Source organism: Chrysemys picta, chromosome 8, assembly GCF_011386835.1.
Source record: "Chrysemys picta bellii isolate R12L10 chromosome 8, ASM1138683v2, whole genome shotgun sequence".
NCBI lineage: Eukaryota > Metazoa > Chordata > Testudines > Emydidae > Chrysemys > Chrysemys picta.
In genome coordinates this window covers 52746256-52772133 of record NC_088798.1, presented here as the reverse complement: position 1 = coordinate 52772133, position 25878 = coordinate 52746256, and the positions used below count along the sequence as shown (strand labels likewise).

Here is a 25878-nt window from a genome sequence, read left to right as displayed (position 1 = left end):
TATTATATGAATAAACATTCCATAAAATGTAAATCCACATGCACATAGAGAACTTTGTGTTCTCTCAGAGCACTCAGTGCTAGTCTTGAATATTTTTCTTTCAAAATTGAGTTTTCACTCATGGGGTGTTTTTCCACTTCCCCCAACAGGTGGGCCTCCACGTGCCAGAGGAAGTGTTATTGGAAATATTAATGATGTTGAATTTGGAATTGCTTTCCTGAATTCCACAGTAACAGATAGCCCTGACTCTGACACTAGAATAATACAAGCAAAGATCACAAATGTCCCTCGCAGTCTTGGTAAGTTCAGTTTGCTTTCTTGAGTTATAAGTAAACAAAGGAATCTTCCTTAGGTTTGTCAATTTTCAGTTTTCTTTCATTAAGGCACCATCAAAGATTTTAAGGAATTGGCTTCAATTTTTCATAGGCAGGAGGGAGGTGGAGGTCTTCTAATATATTTACATTCTCTTTACATCAAGAGAAAGGAGGAGCACACAAAGAGCATTTTTAAAGAAGTATGGTATTTCTCTTTAGGTACAGCAATGAGGAAGCTAGTTTCCATTCTAAATCCTATTTATTGGGCAGCTGCAAAGGAAATTGGAGAAGCAGTGAATGGATTTACTCTCACCAACGCAATCTTCAAGAGGGAGACTCAAGTGGAGTTTGCAACTGGTTAGTTAACAATGGGACACAATCTCTATTTGTATGTGACAAGCATAATACAAGGTTGAATTGCTTAATAAATACACTTCTACCCTGATATAACGCTGTCCTCGGGAGCCAAAAAATCGTACCATGTTATAGGTGAAACCGCGTTATGTCAAACTTGCTTTGATCCGCCGGAGTGCGCAGTCGTCCCACCCCCACCCCCCCGAGTGCTGCTTTACCGCGTTATATCCAAATTCGTGTTATATCGGGTCACGTTATATCGGGGTAGAGGTGTATCATTTACCATATTTATGTTTGTTCACAGCAGCATGTTCTGGATAACTAGCTGAACATGAGGCTTTATAGACTCACTTTTCCTAGTTTGAATCTGAGGATTAATATAGGGCAAAGTAGTGGTTAAACACAAGAATGACATGTTAACATAAATTAACATGGTTCAACATGGACCTAATTCAAATACTGTGCAGTTAACATAAATCACAAATCATGATAGGTTACAAATCAATGTGTGTTAAAATTCACAGGAGAGATTTTGCGAATGACTCATATTGCCCGTGGTATGGATTCAGATGGAGCATTACTGCTGGATGTGGTAGTGAGTGGCTATGTTCTGCAGCTACAGTCCTCAGCTGATGTTAGCGTGAAGGTAAAATTGCTAGCAAAAATGACATCTCTGCACTCTTGCTTCAGTTTTATATTTTTCTTATCTAACATATTTTAATACAGCCATCAACAGTACCATAAGCTATGTTATAGTATTCTGACTTATTTTTATGATTGGCTTGGACATGTGAAGGTAAGTTTTTTATCATGATCAGATCACCCTCTCCTCCAAGATGAGGTGAGGGTTTACTGCTGTCAGGTGGATGGCCTGTTTTATCTTGCGCAAAAGGCTGATTGGCCAAGCTAAATTCTAGACCTTTCTAAGGGTGATGCTAGTCCTCCATTTCGCACAACCCTGGCAAAGTTTTTGTAGAGTATTATTCACAACTTGTTAGCCACGAACACTGACAGTCTGGCATCTATGCATTCCCTACCTTCACAATGTCCTCAAAGGTTTCTGTCACAGGTCATCTACAAGGATGGAGGCTAGAGCTGTGGCTGCAGAAAACATGCTGTGTCAGGTTGCATAAAATCTTGATGATTTAATCTTTCTATAATGTGGCTGTGGCAGAGGTAAGGAAGACCTTTTTCTGTGCCATAGCATTAACGTCTTGTCCCATGGAGTTGTCCATAATGGTGAGCAGTCACTTTTCTTACAGAATTAGCTTTTTCTAAACGTGAGGACTTTCCCATACTTTTTTTCCCCAAAATGATCAGATACAGACTGGATTGTCTTGCAGTCTTCAAAGCAAGAGGTTATAATCTCATTGCCTTGTCTGTTAGTTTCATCCTGTTGAAAGAGGTCTACTACTACTCATTGGCTGCACTATTCATGGCTAGTGACAGGGCATTCCACACCTCTGGAACCCCTTCACTCCATCATCCCACAAAAGTCACTATTTAACACTTCAAGTCTTAACTGCTTGATCAAGCCATGGAAGATTTTGCTTGGATTAACAATAGGGATCGAGGGTTATGTATCATGGATTTGATAACTGTTTTTTATCCTGAAAGAATGGTTTTTTTTTAAATTATAAATGTAACATCTGCATGTGCTTGTTGATGGATAACCAATCCAAATATATAAATATTGGGTATAGTAAATAAGGATATTTAGATTTTTTTGACGTTTTGGAACAATCAATGTGCAGCGCCACCAAATATTTATAAAAGTTTCCTTACTGTGGTGTAATACTTCTGCAGTAAATTGTTTAGTTAGCTTATCATTTCTAGTAAACTTCCTAGATTATTAAATAATAAATATTGTGTGGTTGCTAGTAGCACTTCAGACCACAAAAGATCTTGTTATCAAACCAATCAGGACCTTTTATGGTTGTCAGGGTGTGTGTGGGGATGGGAGTTGGAAATATGGTCATACAGCCACCATCATTAAAGTCAGGATCCACCAATTGCTACTAGACTGTGGCATCTCAGTTACCACAGTTATTTCCTTACTAATAATAGGGACATATAGTGGGAGCCATTAAAATTCAACAGTTATAGTAACTGAAGCTAAATAGCCATGTGCCATTTGCAGTACAATTTGTCCAGCTTTTTAAAAAGCACCTTTCTCTAGATACATCTCATGCTAGTTAAAAACAAAAAACCTCTTTTGCAGTAAACTAGCTGAGCCAGAGAATCCAGTTGCTGGTACCGAGATCTGGATTTGTGATGTGTATTTCAGGATTACACGGAAGACTATATTCAGACTGGCCCTGGACGACTGTATGCCTACTCTACACGGCTCTTCACCATAGATGGAGTTAGTGTACCATATACATGGAACCACACCATTACCTATGATCACACTCGAGGAAAAATGCCATTCCTGCTGGAAACACTCCGGGCTTCCTCTATTGCAACAGAGTACAACCCACTAGAAGAAACACTAGCTTTTAGAATCCATGCTTCCATTGCAAAAGGTATTGTTTGATTCTTTATTAATGGCAAATGTATCCAATTTAGAGTAAGGCTTACTTCAAAATAAAAAGATAATATGAATGAAGAATACTGGGAGAATAGAATATCCTCCACAGTAGAGTATGATCTTGGAAGAGGAGGCTATTGAGCATTGAGATGTTCAGATCATTTTGGTACACATATACACATGTTGATGGCACATGTTGATGTTGATGTCACTTTCAATTTATTATATAGCTATGTATTTATTTTATACCTCTGATTTCCACTCCTGCACTTTCCTCCTCCCCCCCCCCCATCCACTTTTGCTGGGACTACTTATACCTCTGAACAGCTTCAAACTGCCATTTTGAAAAACTGAAAGAGAAAAGTTTAAGAGCCTCTAAATCATTCCTAAATTGTTGCTATATTATCCTAAAGGTTCACCTGAAAGACTAAAAACCCGCAATGTAAAAAAATAAAAATAAAAAGGAAACAAAAACTAATTTTAGCAACAGTGCTGCAAATAGAAAGGGTTAAATTCATTCAATGTAAGTGGCCAGCATAAGGCCCTTTGCACCTCATAAATTACATTTTAGGCCTATTAAAAAAGTAGAACTTTTAGGTGTGGTTTTATCTTTAAAAAGGACCTTTTAAAATGTCATTGCTGGGGAGAAAGGTTGGAAGAGGGGAATTTATTTAAACTGTCTCACTATTTTTAGATCACAGTTATTTCATTTGCCAAAGTAAAAAATGTTTTTTTCCTAACTACCAGCCCCCAACTTACCCCGAGATTTGAAAGTCAGTTTGGGGCTGTTTCATGCACTACTGCTTGTAATAGAACAACTGAAGACCAAGTTGTGCCCCCAGATGAACCTGTGCAATCCTGTTGTCTTCAAACCATGCCTTCACTGAACAACTGACTATGGGAAATCAGTGAAATACAGTGGAGTCCCTCAATGCCAAGTTTATATTCAGCTTTAAAGTGTAGACTGTGCCACTGATTGAAATTACTTGGTTAGCCAATCATTAGGCTGCAATATTTTAATCTTCTCAAAGCCATGAGTTGGTCATATTTTTTCATTACTGGTAATGGTTGGCTTCCTTTGCCCCATAGGAGACCATAGCAATCAGTGTCCTGCTGGGTTTGGTCTGAACTCTACTGGGCCCTACTGTTCAGGTAAGGAAATGAAAATGAACACAAAAATATAATCAAATACACAGCACACAGGTTGCTTTTGTACCATGTTATTGAATGCGGTACATACAGAGTATGAATCACTTTTAAAATTGAACTGCTCAGTCCGATAGATCTAACTCAAGCAAAACGCCAAATGGACAACAATATCAGACCCTATCTTTGTAAGTGAAACTGTCTCTTAAAAATAGAGTCTTAACTTGAACAACAAATATCTACTACATACACATACTTTTCACTCCTTCAGATTCCTGTGAAGATGTCAAACTCTAAAGAAATACAAAGAGACTTTCAAGAAACATTTGACTTGAATGGAAACTTTTTAAGGCTGTTGTTTTCTGCTGCACAGATCAATTCAAACCATGTCAATTGTCTTGACTGGCTTCCTAAAATACAGTGGGCCTGATTCTCTGCTGCAGTATACTCCAGTGTAGCTTTACTGAATTTAATTGGCTTTCACTAAAGTCAAACAGGTGCAACACAAGGAAGAACCTAGGCCTTATGTGATTAGTGTGCTGGCCTGATTTGGGAGTAATATAGAGATGCTTTAGTTTCAGGGGTATCCTACAGGGATTATATGACAGGTAGAACCCTACAGTGAGCATGGGGTCAGCTTGCTGTCCCTGGCCATTGTACAAGAGCATAAAGAGGGAGAAAACACTTTGTACCCTCTGTGAACCCATAGAAAGGCCAGGGAGAGTCTTGTCCTGTTCTATCACTGAGACACACATGGAATCCCATAGGTTCTTGTAAAATTGCTCACTTTTATTTTTTAGATGAAGATGAATGTGCAGTGCGAAATCCTTGTTCTCATGCATGTCATAATGCTATAGGAACCTATTACTGCTCCTGCCCCAGGGGCCTCACCATATCAGCAGATGGAAGAACGTGTCAGGGTAAGCCAGACTTCAAATGACATGCACAGACTGAACACAACATAAGAACATAAAATGTGCTGATGGCATTCATATGTTATACCAGAATGGTTTATTATTTCCTAAGGTGCAAAATATTTTCATTTACTGAACAAATTTTTTATTGTTTGCACTTTATTGTAGATATTGATGAATGTGCATTAGGTGGACATACCTGCCATGCTGCTCAGGAATGTGAGAATATCATTGGCTCCTATCGTTGTGTGGTTAGGTGTGGAATTGGCTTTAGAAGAACATCTGATGGATTGAGCTGTCAAGGTGTGCAGTACTCTGACCTTAGTGCTAATAAACTGACACTACTTTTATTTAAGCCATGTTTGTAAGTAACTTTCCCAAGAATGTCTTGGCTCTCTGGGAATAAGCTTCCTACTGATTCCTGATATCCACTTATACAGAGGTGTTCTTGGATCATTCTGGTAAGTGACACTTTATCAGTGACATTTTACTGTCTACATCTTAAAGGAAAAATCCTACTCAGAACAAAATAACATTCTTGTTGCTGAGTCCAGTATGTGTTTTCCTTTGTTATGTAGTGAGGTAAGCATACTTTCCTGTATCTATATCAGAAATTTTCACTCCTATGTCACTGTGCAGTTCTTTCTCATGTAACAATCACTTGCCTGACTACTTATGGAGGGCAATATGTGAAAAGGAGAAGGATAAGATGTTAGATCAAAGCAGAGCCTACAACGTGAAATATACCAAAGCACAATTTGTTGCAATTATTACAAGATCCACAGCTATAACATTTAAGGCTTTGCATTATTCAACAGATGTTAATGAATGCCAAGAGTTCAACTCCTGTCATCAGCGCTGCTTCAATACCATAGGAAGTTTCCACTGTGGCTGTGACCCAGGATATCAGCTAAAAGGCAGAAAATGCATGGGTATGAAATGAACTATAGAGTCAGGGGAATGGATTTCAATGTAATGTGTTAACATGATTCAAATGAAATTCCCTATAGAAGATTTATGGTATATGCAGAAACAAAGAATCCCCTGCTTTGTTGGATCCCTTTCTAAACCACGGGAAGCAAGCTTTAACATTTTTTGAGTGGGCTTGCAAAACACAAGTAGACTCAGTGGAAATGGATTAATGGGCAGAGTGCAAGAGAAACTGTCAAATGTGCTTGATACACACATACAGACTGTATATACAGATTTTCAAAGGTCTGGTCTACATTGGGGCGGGGATCGATCTAAGATACGCAACTTCAGCTACGCGAATAGCATAGCTGAAGTCAAAGTACCTTAGATCGAATTACCTGGGGTCCACATGGCGCAGGATCGACGGCCGCAGCTCCCCCGTCGACTGCGCTACCGCCGCTCGCACTGGTGGAGTTCCGGAGTCGATGGTGAGCGCGTTCGGGGATCGATATATCGCGTCTTAACGAGACGCGATATATCGATCCTGGATAAATCGATTGCTACCCGCCGATACGGCGGGTAGTGAAGACGTACCCAAAGGTACTTACCTAGTATAATTAAATTGGGGTTGTCTTGGCTTTTGGGAATAGAGCATAAGAAAATCAGTTAGTAATTTAAATTCTTTTTTTTTAAATTAAGATGTAAATGAATGCAGGCAGAATGTATGCAGACCAGATCAGCACTGCAAGAACACACGTGGTGGTTATAAGTGCATTGACCTGTGTCCAAATGGAATGACCAAAGCAGAAAACGGAACATGCATTGGTGGGTACATTGGTTTATTTACCATATAATGATTCTAAAACAAAGGGCATGGCTAATATTTTCTAAAAATTGGTTACTCAAAATACTCTCTAGCCACCTAAAGAAATGGCCTACATTTCAAAGGTGCTGCGCACCCAGCAGCACTGACTTCCCTTGGTTCAAGGGCATGCATACACTGTGATTTCTTGGTGAGAATTCATGTTAATTAGTGAGGGACATGTTACAAGTGGCAAGACTTTCTATCACCCACAGGCTTTCATTGCCCCCCCCCGTGGACAAATGGTAGAAGGATGTGTTTGTTGCTCTATTCTCTTTTTTTGAGGAAAAACAGTGGTTGGGCCCCTGAATTCCCTTTTCTCTCCCCTCCCCCTTCACTCTCAGTCCTAGAAAATTCATGTGAGTGTTGGAGGCTGGGATACTGTGCCCCTTTTGGATTTATATATGAACATCCTGCAGAATGTACCTGTTCTTCCTGAATATATTTTTAAGGTTTTTATAGAGAGATTACAAGTCCCTGTTGCTTATCAGGGTGCCTTTAATCATAAGGAATGCAAGGGGCCTTGTCAAATCCCCAACTGACACCAGGGGGAGGCAGATTTCCACCTCAGTGTTTTGGATTTGGTAAGATTAAAAACCTGGTAATAATCATCTGGAAATTTATAAAAAGATTGAATTATATAGATGCAACTCAGCTGAAAGATTGCTTACGTCCATCTCCATTCCCAGTATAATCCAGACCCACCACCATCTGTCACACAGCTGGTGCAGACTGATATCCAATCTTATTGTCATAGATGAGAAATGTATTATGTCCACCATGACCAGCTATTTTGTGAATACAGGACCAGATCCCTCCCTGGAGTAACTTTGTTCTCTATATTTAGAAAGAGAAAACCTGGGCTTCAGAAAAACATGACTATGACCAGGGCCGGCTCTAAGTTTTTTGCTGCCCCAAGCAGCAAAAAAAAGCGCACCCCGCCGAGCCCCCGCCCCCCCCCCCCCCCCGCCGAGCGCTGCGCCACCGGAGCCCGCCCTCCCCGCCGAGCGCCACGCTGCCGGAAACCCCCCCAGCGCCGCGCCCCGTGCCGCCCCCCCACCGCATGCCGCGCCGCCAGAGCGCCCCTCCCTCCCCCCCGCCGAGCACCGTGCCGCCGGAGCGCTCCCCCCCCGCGGAATGCTGCGCCGCACCGCGCCGCCCCCCGCCACTCCAAGATTGGCCGCCCCTTACCAGGTGCCGCCCCAAGCATGTGCTTGGTTGCCTGGTGCCTGGAGCCGGCCCTGACTACGACTAATTACCTCTGTTCCCTTTAGATATTGACGAATGCAAAGATGGTACCCATCACTGCAGGTACAACCAGATTTGTGAGAATACACGAGGGAGCTACCATTGCGTATGTCCAAGAGGGTATCGCTCCCAGGGAGTTGGAAGACCCTGTCTGGGTATGTTGAGTGGAAACCAGCCTACAATAATACCATTCCATGGTCTCAATTACTGCTTTTGGCTCCTCTTTGTATTGTAATAAACCTAGGGACATTATCCCTTTTGAAGGCTGTAGGCTATACAGTCTGTTGTTGGGTACTCAAAATCCCCTAAATTAAAATTAAATGTCTTTTCATTAAACAGACTTCAAACAATTACTAATGACAGTTACTCTGTTAAAGCATTTAATTGTACCAGTGTACAGTGCTTTATTGGTCTTGTAGGGTGTATCTCATGTGTGCTGCAATATCCAGGCATTCTAGGGGACTGTAGGAAATCATGGCAGATGTAACTCCGAATCTGTTTGCTTTAGTTAGTTTCTTTAACAATAAAGATGGGTATGTACATGCAGGCTGCACACTTGGGATCAGATTGGGTGATTTAGGCCTAGGTAGAGTATGGTTTGGAGTTGGCCCATCCTAGGGGAATTCCAGCAGGGATTGTGTGCTCGGAGGCATGGTCCATCCTAGAACTCACTCTGTGAGCAAGAGTGTGCACATTTAACAGTCCCTTAGGATGATGCAGTGTGTTACAGCTGTGTACCCCTCTAGGTCTCCTGGTCAGCATGGAGGGAGCCCTGCTGCTTTTCTGCCTCTCACTCTCTCCCTAAAGGGAGAGGGAAGTCCCTACATTCACTGGACTACAGACACTGATTCTGTCTGGCTGTTGTGTATGGGGCACTATTTGTGGTAAAGGCTTCTTCCATAAATGGGCCCTTTCGCACAGGGCCAGGGGCAGTCTAGCCTCAAGTAAAAGAATTCTCACCATAGCATTTTAATATCTTTAGCAGAGATATTTTAATGCAGTTTATTAGGCATCATTATAATGTCAGTTCAAGTGTATGAAACATTTCCACTGATATCAGTTCCTGGACTTCTACAGACCTTAGAATGGTAATAGGATCAATTTGATTCATGTTTTATATGGGATATTTAAAAATATGATAGCTTGTCTAGCTTATCAGTGAAACTATTGTGAAAATGTTGGTGCATCACTCACGGAACTCTAACGGGAGTTTCAGTTACTACTATATGTCAAGTGTTGTCCATAGTAAGATATATGATATGATAGAAAGCTTGATAATTAAATGCTCAGTAACTGCTTTGGAAAGTTAAGTTATTTGAAACAGAAAAGCCTAGATTCTTTTTAATACCAAAAGAAAGGAGTGCATTTTAGGGACTAATTTGAAAATTTAGTTTTACAAATTTAAAAGCTGATTATTTTAGGGTTTTTTTTAATGTTCTGATCAACACCTGATATTCATGTTGCATAATCAAAGGGATACTGTCTGGAATGCTTTGGTTTGCCATATGGTCAGTGCTCACCTGCACTCTAAGCATGGCTTTGGTGTAATGCAGAACTGTGACTTGTTGCTTTTAATTTTCTACTTTGTCACATATGCTGCTCCTGTAAAAATGGCTGCAATTTTTACTGAGTTTTTCATTTTCATCATTTACATATCTTCATAGATGTCTCATCTGTAACTCATTGCAAAGGATATAGCTTATTTTACAGACCAAAAACTGTTTTGCATAGGTAAGAAACCTTGAAACCTCAGTTGTAAAAAATGCTGTAGGTAAAGTAACTACCTGCACAGAGTTTCAAGATTTCTTTACCCATATGTTTTGTTTTTATTATATTTTGCCTCTTAATCACACATTAGAGGGTGCTGTCATGGTCTAGATCCTCACAGGTATAAATCAGTTAAGCTCCAATGAACCCAGTGGAGCTATGCAGACTTATACCGCTGAGGCTCTGATCTCATTTAAAAAATCCTTAGCTGTGTTGCTTAGAACACCTGAAAAGAATGAAACTGGAAGAATGTTTTAAATCAAATATCTTCTCTGACATTTATATTGTCTATTTTTCTGCTTTTCATTCTGTTGGGAACAATGAAATTAACTAGTCAGTTTCATTTATTTATAGTTAGCATCCTTTCTCACTGGTTCTCCTGCACTAGACACTAGAGTAATACTGCAAACGAAGATTTAAATCCCAATCTCAAACTATAACATTTTTTAAGAATTTCAGAGAAAACAAACACATTTTTTTATCCTATGAGATTTTGTAAACACTTTTTGTACACCCTACCTTCCTGACTTACATTTCTGGACAATGTTCCTTTTAAAAGACTAGCATCACTGCTTTCTGTCTGAGGGTTAAGAGCTGTATATCTCCAAAAGGGACCAAAATGACACCTTGTAGCAATATTTCATGTTATTTTGAAGATTGATATGTGATTTTATGTAAATTAAAATTACATGTACTTTACAAAGTTTATTATAACTTGTTTGATAAATTTAAAAAAACCTCTTTAAATAATGGAGGGACATAGAAGAAGTTTAATAGAGTTTTGTTATGGCTACGGATCTTAATCTCAGTCAGTTCTATTCATTCTGAGGGCTTAGAGATGAACATGTTAACAGATGTCTTAAGAAATATAGTATTAGCCAAATAAATAAATAAATAAACAACCAGAAACAAGTCTTTAAAACAAAAGTCATTCTCCCATTACATTCTTTTCCTTTTTAGAATTTTGCTCCTTTATTGTCTCTTTGGCACACCATCCATAACAACACTAACGAACAAAGAGCAGTTGCTGAGGACTTCCTTATAAAAGATGTGATATCATCCAGCAGTCACTGTCTTGTTTTACTCTTAATTGCCAAGTTACTTTAAACATGCATTCTGAGATTACTTTAGCAATGGCACCTCGAAAACTTGTGACCGAATTTATGCTTTATGGCCAGGAGTGAAAGTAACTTAAAGGACTTACTGGTACTCCGGAGTCCTGAGCGGGGTGTGGCCTCAATTGGAAGAGGTGGGGCCTTTCAAGATTTAAAGGCCCTGGGGCTCCGGCAGTAGCTGGGAGCCCCAGGACCTTTAAATCACCCCGGAGCTACCAGCTGCAGAGGCGGCTGGGAGCCCCGGGGCCCAGGGCTCTGGCTGCTGGGGAGCTCTGGGCCTTTTAAATCACCATGGGAGCCCTGCCGCTGCTACCCCGGGACGGCAGGGCTCGGGCTAGGGCTGGGGTAGTGGCAGCAGGGCTCCGGCGGAGATTTAAAGGGCCCAGGGCACTGGCCACTGTGGGGAGCCCCAGGCCCTTTAAATTGCCCCCGGAGCCCTGCCACCGCTGGGGTAGCAGTGGCAGGGCACTGGTGGTGATTTAAAGGACCCAGAGCTCTGGCCGCTGCAGGGAGCCCCGGGCCCTTTAAATCTCCGCTGGAGCCCAGCTTCCGGGGCTCCGGCAGCGGGGCTCGGGTGGCACTTTAAAGGGCCCGGGGCTCCCCGCAGGGGCTGGAGCTCCAGGACCTTTAAATCCCCGCCCGAGCCAGGCTGCCGGAGCTCCAATGGTGATTTAAAGGTCCCAGGGCTCCCCGCAGCGGCTGGATCCCTGGGCCCTTTAAATCACCACCGGAGAAGCCGGTCCAGTCCAGCACGGCGAACCGGCCCATACCGGCTTACTTTCACCTCTGTTTGTGGCCCCAGTCAGCGTTGTTAAGACTCCAAACTCCAATCCTTCAAGTATGTTAGTTTCTATTGTATCAAATAAATCGCCAGTACATTCCCTCCCCCCTTTTTAAACCATTCTTCAAGAACATTTATATTGATTGAGTCATCCAAAAAGGTGAAAAGTTCCTGAAATGTTCCTAATTTTAATACTATTGAAAAACCAGAGCACCTCCCCTAAAATTATAGAAGTGTAGGACTGGAAAGGACCTCAATAAATCATCCAGTCCAGTCCCCTGTGCTTAAGGGATCTCTGCCTACCACAAATATTATTTAATTGAAAATTTTAGTTGTTGGGTGTGTAGGTGTCAGAATCACAACTCATATATCCATATTGGGGGGGGAGGCATAGCTCAGTGGTTTGAGCATTGGCCTGCTAAACCCAGGGTTGTGAGTTCAATCCCTGAGGGGGCCATTTAGAGATCAGGGTCAAAAATCTGTCTGGGGATTAGTCCTGCTTTGAGCAGGGGGTCAGATTAGATGACCTCCTGAGATCCTTTCCAACCCTGATATTCTATGATTAAAGAATGTGGATGTTTCTTCCATTCTCAGGGTGGGGGAACAAACTTTGGACCTGATCCTGCAACTCATCACCCTGCTGCATCAGGACCTTTATAGTACTTCATGTGCTCCTGTAAAACTATTAATCCTAGAAGAAAATGGTAACATTTTGACTAGGATTGGATTTTGGAGCTTATTAAAAACTGACCAGAACCTTTGCTGATCCTGAACCCAAACAGAATTTTTTGTCAAGCTTAGAAATCGGACAAATATTTGATAATGAGCTCTTCAGTCTATCAGATATAAGTATAACATAATCCACTGGTTGGAAGTTGAAGCTAGACAAGTTCACTGGAAATAAGGAGAAAAAATTTAACAGTGAGGATAATTAACCATTGGAATAATTTACCCAAGGTTTGAGGCAGATTCTTCATCATGGCCAATTTCTAAATCAAGATTGGATGTTTAGTAAAAGATGTGCTGTAGGAATTATTTTTGGAAAGTTTTATGGCTGACTAGATTAGGAGGTCTGACTAGATCAGGGGTGGGCAAACTATGGCCCGTGGGCTGGATCCACCCTGCCAGCCATTTTAATCTGGTCCTCGAGCTCCCGCCAGGGAGCGAGGTTTAGGGCTTGCCCCGCTCTGGCGCTCCGGTCAGGGGCCGCTCCGCGTGACTCCTGGAAGCAGTGGCATGGCCCACCTCCGGCGCCTACGCTTAGGGCCAGCCAGGGGACTCCGCTTCACAAACTGCGCCTACCCCAAGCACCGCCCCCCATCAGCTGGGAACCACGGCCAATGGGAGCTGCAGGGGCGGCGCCTGCTAATGGGGCAGCGCGCAGCAAAGCCGCCTGGCCGCTCCTCCACATAGGAGCCAGAGGGGGGACATGCTGCTGCTTCTGGGATCTGCTTGAGGTGAGCGCCACCTGGAGCCTGCACCCCTGAGCCACCCCTCTGTGCCCCAGCCCTGATCCCCCTCCTGCCCTCCGAACCCCTCGGTCTCAGCCCAGAGCACCCTCCTACATGACTGGAACCCTACCCCTTCCCGCCCCCCGCGGCCCAACCCCCTGCCCCAGCCCGGAACCCCTTCCCGCACCCTGAATTCCTGGAGCCCGCACCCCCAATCAGAGCCCTCACCCCCCCACATCCCAACCCCAATTTCATGAGCATACATGGCCCACCATATAATTTTTATACCCAGATGTGGCCCTCAGCCCAAAAGTTTGCCCACCCCTGGACTAGATGATCTCAGTGGTCCTTTCTGGCCTTGGAATCTATGTAAATAAAAAGTACTAAATGCAAAAAAGTTGATTCCTCCTGATTCCACCCAGAAGTGGAAGTGCCCAAACAATACCCAGAGAGTCTGTTGTGAGATTCTTGCTCTGCAAACCTGAATTCTTAGTATAATTCAGAGAAAATTCACAAACTAAAAGCTTGGATTCTTACTCAAATGGAACTAAACCTCTGGACTTTTTGAAGGGTCAGCGATCATTATCACTCACCCTAGCGTGAAAATTCAGTATTACAGCCCAGAAATCTCAGTAACTTATCTCCTTCTACCTCAGTATTACAGAATGTAGAGTATCAGAAGGTGCCACAGGACCCTCTGTTGCTTTTTACAGAATGTAGAATGGACCTCATCTTCCCCTGTTACTAGAAATAGTGCTGCTACCAAGGATACACAACATATATTAGTGCCTCTTGGATTTTTCCTCATACCTTTTGGGGGTAGAATCCTTACAGCTCCTTTCTCCTTTACGTACTCCCAAGGCACCAGAAGAACAGAGTAGTCTTACATGGAAAGGAGAGCTGGACACAGTTTTCCCCATAGCCTATCAATGCTGCACGTGGAGCATCCAGAAAGAGTCTAAGAAATAAATCTGAAATTACCAACAGTATGGGATTTTTAGTATGGGAAAAATCAACGTTCAGTAAAGTCTGGGGTTTTAAATTTGACTTTCAGATAACTTCAGTCACTAGAGCAGTGATACTCAGACCTCAGTGGTTCAGGAGGCAAATTAGTGATCAACATTACCCAAAAGAGCCCCAGTCGTGTGAATTCATTGTTTAATTTACTAGAGTACTATCATATTTAAACAGTATGATGGGAGATATTTAGTTTATATATAATTCTCACAGCAAATAAGTTAGTGCAACTTGATAACTTAATTGGTTAATAACATACTAAAAGCATCCTGATTGTGTGATTTAATTATTACCCAGTGTTTTAATATGTGCTGCAAAGAGCAACAGCAAACATATTAAAGAGCCATTTGTGGCTCACAAGCTGCAGTCTGAGTATCACTACCCTATAGGACTCACTCAGCCCTTGCAAGCATGGCTTGAAAGGAATAAACACAGATCCCCCCATTTCACAGCCACCTCATCCCTCAGACGTATCGTGTGCTAATCCTTAAAGGGATTTAATCCACACAGGATAAAAACTGAGTGCTACAGTCTCATGTCCTAACCAGTTTCATGGGAAGAGTAAGAAAGATTACTGTACATGGCAAAATAATGTACCCACTTTTTTTTGGCATTGGGCTCTGTATATTTTACTGACTTCAGGATCTCATTTATGTCCTCGGTTTGCTCCAAAGACTGATGTATTTTTTTCTGTATGTGTGTGTGTTTTTTTTCTCCCTTTTTATATGGTTTGTTGCTCTGGATCATGTCATATGAGCAGACATTAATGAATGTGAACAAGTGCCTAAACCGTGTGCATTTCAATGTGCCAACACCCCCGGCAGCTTCAAGTGTATCTGTCCACCTGGACAACATTTATTAGGTGATGGGAAATCTTGCGCTGGATTGGAGAGGTTGCCAAATTATGGCACCTATTACAATAACTATAACTATGCTCAATTCTCCCCTGTGAGAGACAACTATCAACCTCAACAGTATTACAGGCCCGCCTCAGATCTCTACAGCTCCTACTCAGAGTATAGAAACAGCAGAATACCTCTCTCCAGGACTAGAAGGAATATTAGAGAAACTTGCCCTGGAGGCTATGAGGCACGAAATGACAAATGTATAGGTAAATGTCAGCCATGTCTATCCAATTTTTTTGTCTTCACATATTGAGCTTTCTTGTCGCTGGCTTCGAAGCATGATGGTGTAGGGTGCCATACATTTTTTACTGCCATGATGTATTTTCAATGAGTTATGCATGTTTTTCCAAAGAGGTGCTAGTAAAATTTTTGTGGAAGCCCTCCCCACCCACACCCCTCATATTTTGTTTGTCAGTTGCTGTATATTCTCAAATGGATAATGTTTTATTATATTTCCCTTCTGTGGGTATTAGCCTTCCTCTGACTTTTTTTCCCTTTGAAAACCAATAGTCACTATGCATGCAGTTCTGAAAATCTTACTCACATCAGACTCCCTTTGACTTCAGCGAGAATTTGGCCTGAGTAGATTCTGAATAATGATTTCTGGACTGGACACTGTGGAAACAATAGCTTCATTAGTATGGGCAGAGGCTAGTCACATATGTAAGTGCAGCATAAACACACACTTTAGAATGGTTTGAAATGGATACCATAGTTGGTGAAACATAGAAGTGACAGCACTCCCTGCAACCCACCGAACATATCAGACAAACAAGATGCTCTGCAAAAGGTCAGAAAGACAGAATTGCCCTTTCTCTGTATGTGGGAGTAAGGAGACATGGGTTTTCTTTGTGATTGGCCCACTCTGTGACTGTAGGCATGTCACCAATGGTCTGATTGTCAGATGTGCTGAGCAACTACAGATTCCACTGAGGTCAATGGGAACTGCAGGTGATTTGCACCTCAGAAAACCAAGCTCTTTGCCCATCTACAGTTCAGTTGCCCCATCTGTGAAGTCCAAGGAAGAAGGGCTAGGTGTTTTCAGCATTACTGTTGTTTATTATTACAAGCCTAATTCTGCTCCCATGGAAATCAAAGACCACTTAGCACATGTTGTTGACTGATTTATTTTAGGGCAATAGGATTCATCTCTTCATGTTTAGCAGTTAAGAGTTTCAGACATCTTTCCTAAGGCAATCTTTATTGGCAGTGGACGAGCACTACCCAAACCCTCTAATGTCTGCTGGTCATTTTCACTGCAGCCTAGACAACAGGCAAGAAAGGAGGCTGGGGACTGGAATACACATCAGCGCCACTCTTGTGCATGTTTTGTTTCTGTATGAGACAAGCAAATAATAAATATGGGCAGAATTGCATTGGGGAACAAGGGGACTGGGATGACCTTTAAGCAGACATTCACTTTAATTTTCAAAAAGAGAGTGAGCAGCATGACAACTAGCAAAGGACATGAAGAGTGATTTAATCATCATCAAATATGCTGCTTTAAAGTCAGATGCTTTCACCCTTACTCCTTGGGTGCTCTTATTGACTTCAATGGGATATTCAGTCATATTGCATAAGGTACTATTCATGGTGAGGAAGTCTGGCCCTCACTATAACTTTTCTGAATGCATTTAATAGAGAAGTCTATGCTGCTTCAGATAATCTGCACATACTGCCATAGGTGCTAATGATGCACATCATAGGCACAACATGCTCACAAGATAGCTACTAATCCTCATGTAGTATATTCTAGTCCAGTGGTCGGCAACCTTTCAGAAGTGGTGTGCCGAGTCTTCATTTATTCACTCTGATTTAAGGTTTCGCGTGCCAGTAATACATTTTAATGTTTTTAGAAGGTCTATTTCTATAAGTCTATAATATATAACTAAGCTATTGTTGTATGGAAAGTAAATAAGGTTTTTAAAATGTTTAAGAAGCTTCATTTAAAATTAAATTAAAATGCAGAGCCCCCCCGGACCGGTGGCCAGGCCCAGGCAGTGTGACTGCCACCGAAAATCAGCTCACGTGCCACCTTTGGCACGCGTGCCATAGGTTGCCTACCCCTGTTTTAGTCGCAGAAGACTTAATAATTAATGCTAATAAACATATGTTGCAGTCATGCGGACCTTAACCAAACTTGTACTGACTTCTGATAGTTTTCTAGTTAGCACCGTTTATTGTGGACACGACTATTTTAGTCAAAGATTTGGAATATGCATTCTCAGTCTAAAGATTTAAATTGATCTTTTGGGCCCTGATCCAGCTCCCATTGAAGTCAGCAGGAGATGGGAGATAGGGTCCATTGTAAAGGATCCAGTTCTTCAGGTAATATACTTATAGTCATTTCAGTAGAACTGAAATTTAGATTTTTAAACTAATTTCTTCCATAGTCTAAGCTGAAAAGGATATAATCCACGAGACTCCTTTCCCAAGAGAGGGAGAAAAGTTAAGATTTGGTTAAGATACACACCCTGGGAATTACAATTAAAAATCCCTTTCACCATTTTGTGTTGAATTTTATGTAAAGAACGATGTTAGAGACAGAGGTGGGGCAGTAGGAATGTGAATAGATGTTCCTCCCAAATGTAAACCACACAAGGCCTGAGCTAGTGTAAGTTTAACTTGAGTAAGGACTTACTACCCTAATAAGTGGAGGTTTTCAAGCAGTTTAAGGAATTAGAATTAAGGAAGGTCTGTGTCTAAATCCCCCAGCCTGCTTGGAAAATCTTAACCTGTTGCATTATTTTGGAGCTATAAAAAAATCTACAACGAGCATAGACTAATTTTCTGACTGTCTTACCAGATATTGAGCTTAAGTCCCACCTTGGCAAGGGAGGCAGAAACTTGTGAGGGAGGCTATTGCACATCAGGAGGGATTCACCCTTTGGAAAGCTTTAAATTGGTACAGCAGCTCCCATAAGTGGAAGCTTCCACTGGCAATGTGCCAAGTCAGTGCATTTCCTGAGTACCCTGACTCAGTCCTCTCCTCAGACAGCTCCCCCTACTCTCTGGGGAAGGTTTGACTGCCTGTGGGCCCTACAGCAGACCATGTGTTGTAGGCAATTTGCCCCATGGTATTCCCCTCTTTCTTCTCCCCAGACTCTGCTTTCCAGCACTAGATGCCAGCAGCTTGGCCTCTCCCTGTGGAATGTATAATATTCATGTTGAGAAAACTTATATCAGAAAGAGGTGAGGGTGTGACAGGTTGGGTCACAGAGACCCCCTTGGGACTGCCACCTGATGTGCTGCCATTTTCTCTGCCAGTTTGGGCCTCCAGAACCCTGCCTTGTCGAGCCAGACCCGCCAGTCTGCTCCAACCCAGACCCAGAGTCTGAACCATGTGCCCCAAAGCTGCAGACTTAACTGAAAACAAAAGTGCTCTTGTCTCTAGCACCCAGACACCCAGCTCCCAATGGGATCCAAACCTCAAATAAATACATTTTATTCTGTATAAAGCTTATACAGGGTAAACTCATAAATTGTCCGCCCTCTATAACACTGCTAGAGAGATATGCACACCTGTTTGATCCCCCAGGTATTAATTACTCACTCTGGGTTCAATAATAAGCAAAAGTGATTTTATTAAGTATAACAAGTAGGATTTAAGTGGTTCCAAGTAATAACAGACAGAACAAAGTAAGTTACAGGGTGGATAAAAATCAATGATTTGAAAAAAAAATCTAAAAAATCGGATTTTTTTAATTTAAATCGGATTTTTTTGATAAAATGCTTTTTGAGGAAAAAACCTATCTCAAGATAGTTTTAATTAAAATACATTATAGCTCAAAGATATCTCATCATGGAATAGGGATTATAAATTCTAATTCTATAGTATGAGACAATATATTCATGTAATGTTTAAGAAAAGTTTTGTAAATGAGTTCCAGTAGTTCATGGATTAGGGACCCAATCTTATGGGGGTCCAAGGGCTTCTGTAAAGATTATAGAAGCCAATATTTTAAGTTTCTCATGTTGACCTGGCTGACATAGTCAATTTAATTTTTTTTTAAATTGCATTTCACTTTATTTAGTTAAAAACAATTTTAACAAAAACAAACCTGATTTTAAAAAAATTGAATGTTTAACTAAATTAAAAAATGCATATGCTTATTTTGTTAAAATTTTATATGTTTGCTGTTGAAGAAAAAAATCCAGAATACATAACATTGTTGTTCTAGTTAAATAAAACAATTTAAATGTCTGTCTGGTGATCTCCTCCTAATACAGCATGGCAAGAAAATCCTCCAATGTTGATTAACCTGTTGAATTGGAGATAATTCACCTCTCAAATAACTTCATAAATATCTGCTTCAATTACCTTTGGTAAATAAAATAACCAAACAATCATTCATTTTCTGATATAGCTGTAAAACTAATCTGAAAAGTTTTCAAAATAAATCACTTTAAAAATGTATAGTGTGTACCTTCTAAAAATGAAAACTACATCTATCTCTGAGTTGTGAAGAATATGTATTAAGGTTATAACAACCAATAAAAATGCACTTTTATGTAGAAATCCATGATTAAATCGAGTCTTCCTGACTAGTGATTTAAATCAAATCCACCCTGGCAAGTTACCAAGCAAAATAAAACACGCAAGTCTAAGCCCAATACATTAAGAAACTGATTACAGATAAATCTCATCCTCAGAGCTGTTCTAATAAGCTTCTTTCATAGACTAGACTCCTTTCTAGTCTGGGCCCAATCCTTTCCTCTGGTACAGTCCTTGTTCCAGCTCAGGTGGTAGCTAGGGGATTTCTCATGACTGCCTCATTTGGTCTGTTCCACCCCCTTATATAGCTTTGGCACAAGGTGGGAATCTTTTGTCTCTCTGGATCCCCACCCCTCCTTCTAAATGGAAAAGCACCAGGTTTAAGATGGATTCCAGTACCAGGTGACATGGTCACAGGTCCTGGGTGACCCCAAGCCTTCAATCTTCCTGGCCTGACTCACAGGAAAGCTTGCAAGTAAACAGAGCCATTTACAGCCAATTGTCCTAATTGATGGGAGCCATCAAGATTCCAAACCTCCCAAAGTCTGGGACTTTGCGTAATTACAATAGGACCTCAGGGTTATATTTCTAGTTTTAGATACAAGAACGATACATTTATACAAATAGGATGATCACACTCCGTAGATTATAAGCTTTGTAATGATACCTTACAAGAGACCTTTTGCATGAAGCATATCCCAGTTACATTATATTCACTTATCATATTTTTATAAAACCATATAGACTGCACAACATCACAATTATATTCACACTCATTAGCATATTTTCATAGAATCATGTGGAGTGCAATGTCACAGAGGGATCCCTAAGAGCTAATATATTATGATTATTAATCACTTAGGAATTGAGGCCAGACATGCAAAATGTCAGCCCAAAAGAAAAAATTGAGAAACTAATTATGAGCAACTGAATACATGTATTTTGAATGGAAAAGATTTCTCAGACTTGCTAGATGGCCATTCGATGACACTACGAGATCCTGAAACTTCCCAAGCAGCTCAGAATGTGCACTGCATACAGATGGAGATTAATCACTCAAAGGTTTTTGTATTAGTATACTGTCTGGGGAAGTTTCTGCACACAGAGATCAGACCAGTCTGATCTGGTTAGCAAAAAGACAGAGATCAGTCTGCTTCAGTATTTGAATATCTATATTTTCATGCTTTTTTTGCAGATATTGATGAATGTGAAAACAGAGATGCCTGTCAGCATGAGTGTAGAAACACCCTAGGAAGTTATCAGTGTGTTTGTCCCACTGGTTATCGTCTTATGCCCAATGGCAAAACATGCCAAGGTAAGTAAATATCTCTCCAGATCTGTGTGTATGTGGAGAATACATAGATGGAGTAATTTTCTTTAAATTTTGGCAGTAAACATGTCCTGCTTAATATTATATTTTCTATTTTAACATATTATAATATGTTTAGACTGTACATAGAGTGTCATAATTTTAAATAGGTTTAAAAAAATCAATTTTTTATCATCAACTCCGAGTCATATACTAAGCAACATGAGCCACTCTGGCTCCTGCCGTAATTGTTCTGGATGGGAGCAGAGCTAGAAATGCCTCAAGCAAGGTTGTAAATGGCTGAAGAACAGCCTGCCTTGATGGAGAGCTTAAGCAAGCCTGTTTTACAAGATTTGCAGCTCACTCTTCAGATTCAAGAGGTTCAGACAAGCACATGATCTTTTTTGGATACTTATCCAAGTTGATTCAGAGGTCCCTCCATCACTAGAAAATATATAGGCACCAGATATATCTGTGGATACTGACTGTGGGTACTGACTGGCACATCTGGATGTTAAACACCAAAATATTTGGCATTAAAATTTTACCTCACTAAATTCTTCATCCCAATAAGAAGCCATTAAATGCTGTTCTTACACTAAAGAATACACTATATTTTCAATTGCAAACCATACATTTTTTTTATTGCTATTGGTTATTTGTGTTGTAAAGAGGTCTTAGCATATACAGAAATCAAGCATTTCATTTCTATGCAGGGCCAGCAAAAGAGACAGAACTCTGGATCTGATCTCTTCAGAACTGAGGTTAGGAGTGGTTGTAGTTTGGAGTCTGAATTTGGATTCAGACCCTAATAGTGCAGTTGAGCCTTATTGTCGCAAATCCAAACTCCTCTGAATTTTGGAGTATTCAAAATGGAGATCTAACTTTGATGGTACTTCTGATTACAGATGGCTTTAGCCAAAATACTGAGAGAGAGAGAGAGAGAGAGAGAGAGAGACTGTTTTTATGGTACTCCTTGCCCATCTACAGCCAGCACATACTTGAAATATCCTGATAAAACATTTTCCTGCACAAGGCTTCCAGAAAAGTGTTTTGAGCCTCTTAAGGCTCGGATAAGTAGTCAAACTGTGGAGTGTAGTATCTGTTTGATAAAAACCCAAGAGACCTTTATATTTGAGGTTTTTGCATTTCATATAAAGTTCACAAAATCAGTCTAGTTTCCTAAAAACCTATAAAAATGTTGTGGGTTTTCCATTTAAAAAAACAGAGCCATTTTAAAAACAATTTTACTAAGTCAAAACAAGATGCAAACCTTTGCAGTTTCCCTGCATGGAATTTCAGCACAAATATTTTGCAGTCTCTAGTTAATGTGCTTCATGGGTGTAGCACAGATTGGCTACATCAGATTGATGGCGTGAGGCAATATTAAACCAAGTGGTGATGCTCAGAAAACTGACTATGTAAACTATTTCACCTTCTTAATCTGTAAGTTAGCCCATGTGGTCCTTCCAATATGTCCCTAACCCTGACCACAACATTTCACTGTTAGAAGTAAAACAGGTTTCAAAACCAAACTAATCCTTAGCATGTCCTCAGCATCAGCCAAAAATGGTGCCCTCACACCTGATAGTCCACCAAAGCCCATGACAAGATTTTGTTTCAAGGACAATGACAATGTAGCTGCAGTTTAGATCGCAAGCTCTTTAGGGCAGGGACTCTCTCTTCTTTGTGTTTCCAGAGCAACTAGCACAACAGGGCCCTAGGCACTCACGCAATACAAACAACAACAATAAATGTATATTACTGGGGTTACTAGTTCCACTAAATCAAATACCGAGGCAGAGTTCTAAGAATAGGAACATGAAACGTGAAGTGGGGAAGGCTACTTTGCATGCAGACATATGGTACATACTGTTGTCTGGCAATATTTTATGACAGTGATGTGCTTAGTTTTTCCTGTACCTGTGAAATTCACCTCAATACAAAGAAGTGATTATCTACATCTCTTTACAATCAGATGTTGATGAGTGCCTTGAACAGAACATTCACTGTGGACCAAATCGCATGTGCTTTAACATGAGAGGAAGCTACCAGTGTATAGATACACCTTGTCCACCAAACTATCAACGAGATCCTCTTTCTGGGTATGCTTTATTTAAGTTTTTTTTTTTCAGGTTCTTTCTTCTCCCCAAACATTAGCCCTGATCCTGCAGTGTAATCTGCTAGCACAGAATCCCACTGACATCAGTACAATTCTGCATCGGTGCAGAGATCCACACCAGTGGATTACAGTTACAGTCTTGGGCCTGTTCTCTGTACAAAGATTGGTCACTGGTGACAGTGATATATATGCATTGTTGCTTCACGTTATTGATAAATAATAGAATTAGATTGCAGTGGATTTACACAAAAGTTGTGACTTCTGGCTGCCATCACGAATCCAATATTACTAATGTTCGATTCAGTGGAAGCAAGGTCAGACTGTTTGTGTACCAATAGAATCTGACACACCAACTTTCAAACCCTGTCATGACAGATTTTGTTCAGATTCTTCCTGATGATTCAGTTTCCTTCAGCAAACAGTGATGGGGCCTTTTTTGCTCGTTGACATTTTCTGGCTCTAGTTTATTTTTGGACCGTGCTTAGATGCTTCCATTTATATTTTTAGAGCACTTCAAAATAGTTACTAATCCTTGAGAACAAACATCCCCACTCAATATCTTTTTTTTTAATTTCGGAGGCAAAATTCTGTAATATGTCATACACACCAAATGGAGAATGAAGCCTAAATATTTTATAAGCTGTCCCAAACAAGCCTTTTTTGTGTGTGTTGTTTACGAGCTTGGTCACTAAAATGATGCGCTATTGACTATAGCAACCAAAACAAGAAATAATCTAGGATTTCTTTTTAAAGCTATCAATATTTTTAGTGCTTCTCTGTGGCTTCCAGGGCATTCTATTATCAGTGAAACGTGGTTGTGGTTTCAAAGGAACAAGATCGGGTTGTCTATGCTGAAGTAACTGTGTCACGCGTGTGCACCGGAATTTGGCCTTTGCTGCATAATGCCCTAATTCTGTACTAAATTATAGTGACCTGCATAATACCTTCTGCCTAGCTACTTCAAAGTATTGTTTTTATTCCTAGCTTCTGTCTCAAGAACTGCCCACCTAATGATTTGGAATGTGCCCTTAGCCCATATGCCTTGGAATACAAACTCGTTTCCCTGCCATTTGGAATAGCTGCCAATCAGGATTTAATTCGACTGGTTGTCTACACTCAAGATCAAGTGATGCATCCCAGAACAACTTTCCTAATGGTAGATGAGGACCCAACAATCCCATTTGCTCTCAGAGATGAAAATTTAAAAGGCGTAGTGTTCACAACCAGGCCACTGCAAGTGCCAGAGACGTACCGGATGAGAGTCAGAGCTTTGTCCTACAGCACTGATGGAAACATTGAATATCAGACAACTTTCATTGTTTATATAGCTGTGTCTGCCTATCCATATTAAAAAGCACACTTCAACCAGTAATTGAAGTATTTTAACCATATTTGAAAGTGCCAGTGGGTATTACCACTTCCAGACTCACAGTACTGCCTCCTCTTAAAAACAGTTGCAAACTTTGCAATGTGAAAGTGGTGCTATGCTCTTTTCTTATGCTTTCCCTGAAGATGCCAATATTTCCATTACTCCAATTTAAAAAAAATCCATGGTTCTAAGGAGCCTTTACCACTTGCTTTATTTATTACACTGGAGCAGTAACTTTCCACAGATGGTTCTGAAAATTCACCAGAGCAAATCAGACGTGCAAGGTGGAATTTTAGTGGTGAAAGTAGTAGACAAAAATCAGTCTAATCCTATGAAGCTAAACAGAGAACTAGATATATTTCTGATTTTTAAGGGTTGCTAAATGTTTTACAAATTTATCTGCTGAAAAATGATATTTTTCTTACCAAATACTTGATAGAAATAGGTTTGTATGTACACTGTTTTATTTGGTCAAAAAGGAAAAATACCACTCGACACTCAAAAATGCTAAAATGGATGCCATATTGGTGCTTATTTTCACTTGGAAATTTTGGAATAGGAACCTGTGACATTCATGTGATTTCAGCCAGGCCATTACTGTTCTGAAGAAAAAATGACACAGCTACTTCCACCTTAGACAGCAGATATTTCATTATAAAAATCTTACTCTGACATTTTGGTATAACCCATTAATTTAGCTCCAAATCTTCCACATTCCACTACTGCTGGTTGGTTGTTTTGTTTTCAAAAATGGAACTTTCCCCCTCCAAAATCTAGCAAGTTTGGTTCAGCAAAATATTAGGTGTCAATACACTGTATAAAGGTGGTAACAAACTCTGGAAGTAATTTTGTCAAGATGTATTCTATTTTTATGTAATGTATATATGTGGTTTTTCCCCCATGTGTATTTTCTATGCAATATCTTGAGTTTTTTATAACAACATTTTTACCAAAGGATAATGTTATATCAGAAATAATCAAATAAAGGTTCACTTTTTCTTAACCTGTGAGATTACTGCAGAATTTTTCATAGAACAAATTACTTGCTACAAATTAGTCACACATCTCTAGTTCTAACCCAGCAGCTGAAAGAAGAATTGACAATCTTTTGAATTTGTACAATTTGAAGGCATCCACATTGGGAGAGCCCTCAGCTTGGGAATTCTTTCCATGACCCCCATTCATCAATGAAGCCCAAGTCTGGGACTCTTCAGGGACTATTAGTTCATACAGGGTTGATTGAGCAGGGGAGTGGGTTTTTGCTACT

General features: G+C 40.6%; 1 protein-coding gene across 3 annotated transcripts in view; it reads left to right on the top strand.

The window, feature by feature from the left end:
• HMCN1 (hemicentin 1) overlaps window positions 1-25614 on the top strand; it is a 335176-nt gene extending 309562 nt beyond the window's left edge. For 2 of the 3 annotated variants that reach the window (XM_065554460.1, XM_065554459.1), the window contains 14 exons: window positions 150-299; window positions 534-671; window positions 1193-1314; window positions 2956-3193; window positions 4288-4350; window positions 5145-5264; window positions 5427-5561; window positions 6077-6190; window positions 6870-6995; window positions 8307-8435; window positions 15172-15522; window positions 21007-21126; window positions 23099-23225; window positions 24227-25614. In XM_065554460.1, the coding sequence (XP_065410532.1) occupies window positions 150-299; window positions 534-671; window positions 1193-1314; window positions 2956-3193; window positions 4288-4350; window positions 5145-5264; window positions 5427-5561; window positions 6077-6190; window positions 6870-6995; window positions 8307-8435; window positions 15172-15522; window positions 21007-21126; window positions 23099-23225; window positions 24227-24593 (2300 nt within the window). In that variant the 3' untranslated portion in view covers window positions 24594-25614. The remainder of the gene's footprint in view (window positions 1-149; window positions 300-533; window positions 672-1192; window positions 1315-2955; window positions 3194-4287; window positions 4351-5144; window positions 5265-5426; window positions 5562-6076; window positions 6191-6869; window positions 6996-8306; window positions 8436-15171; window positions 15523-21006; window positions 21127-23098; window positions 23226-24226) is intronic. The other variant, XM_065554461.1, reaches the window with a different exon arrangement.
• The last annotated feature ends 264 nt before the right edge of the window (window positions 25615-25878 follow it).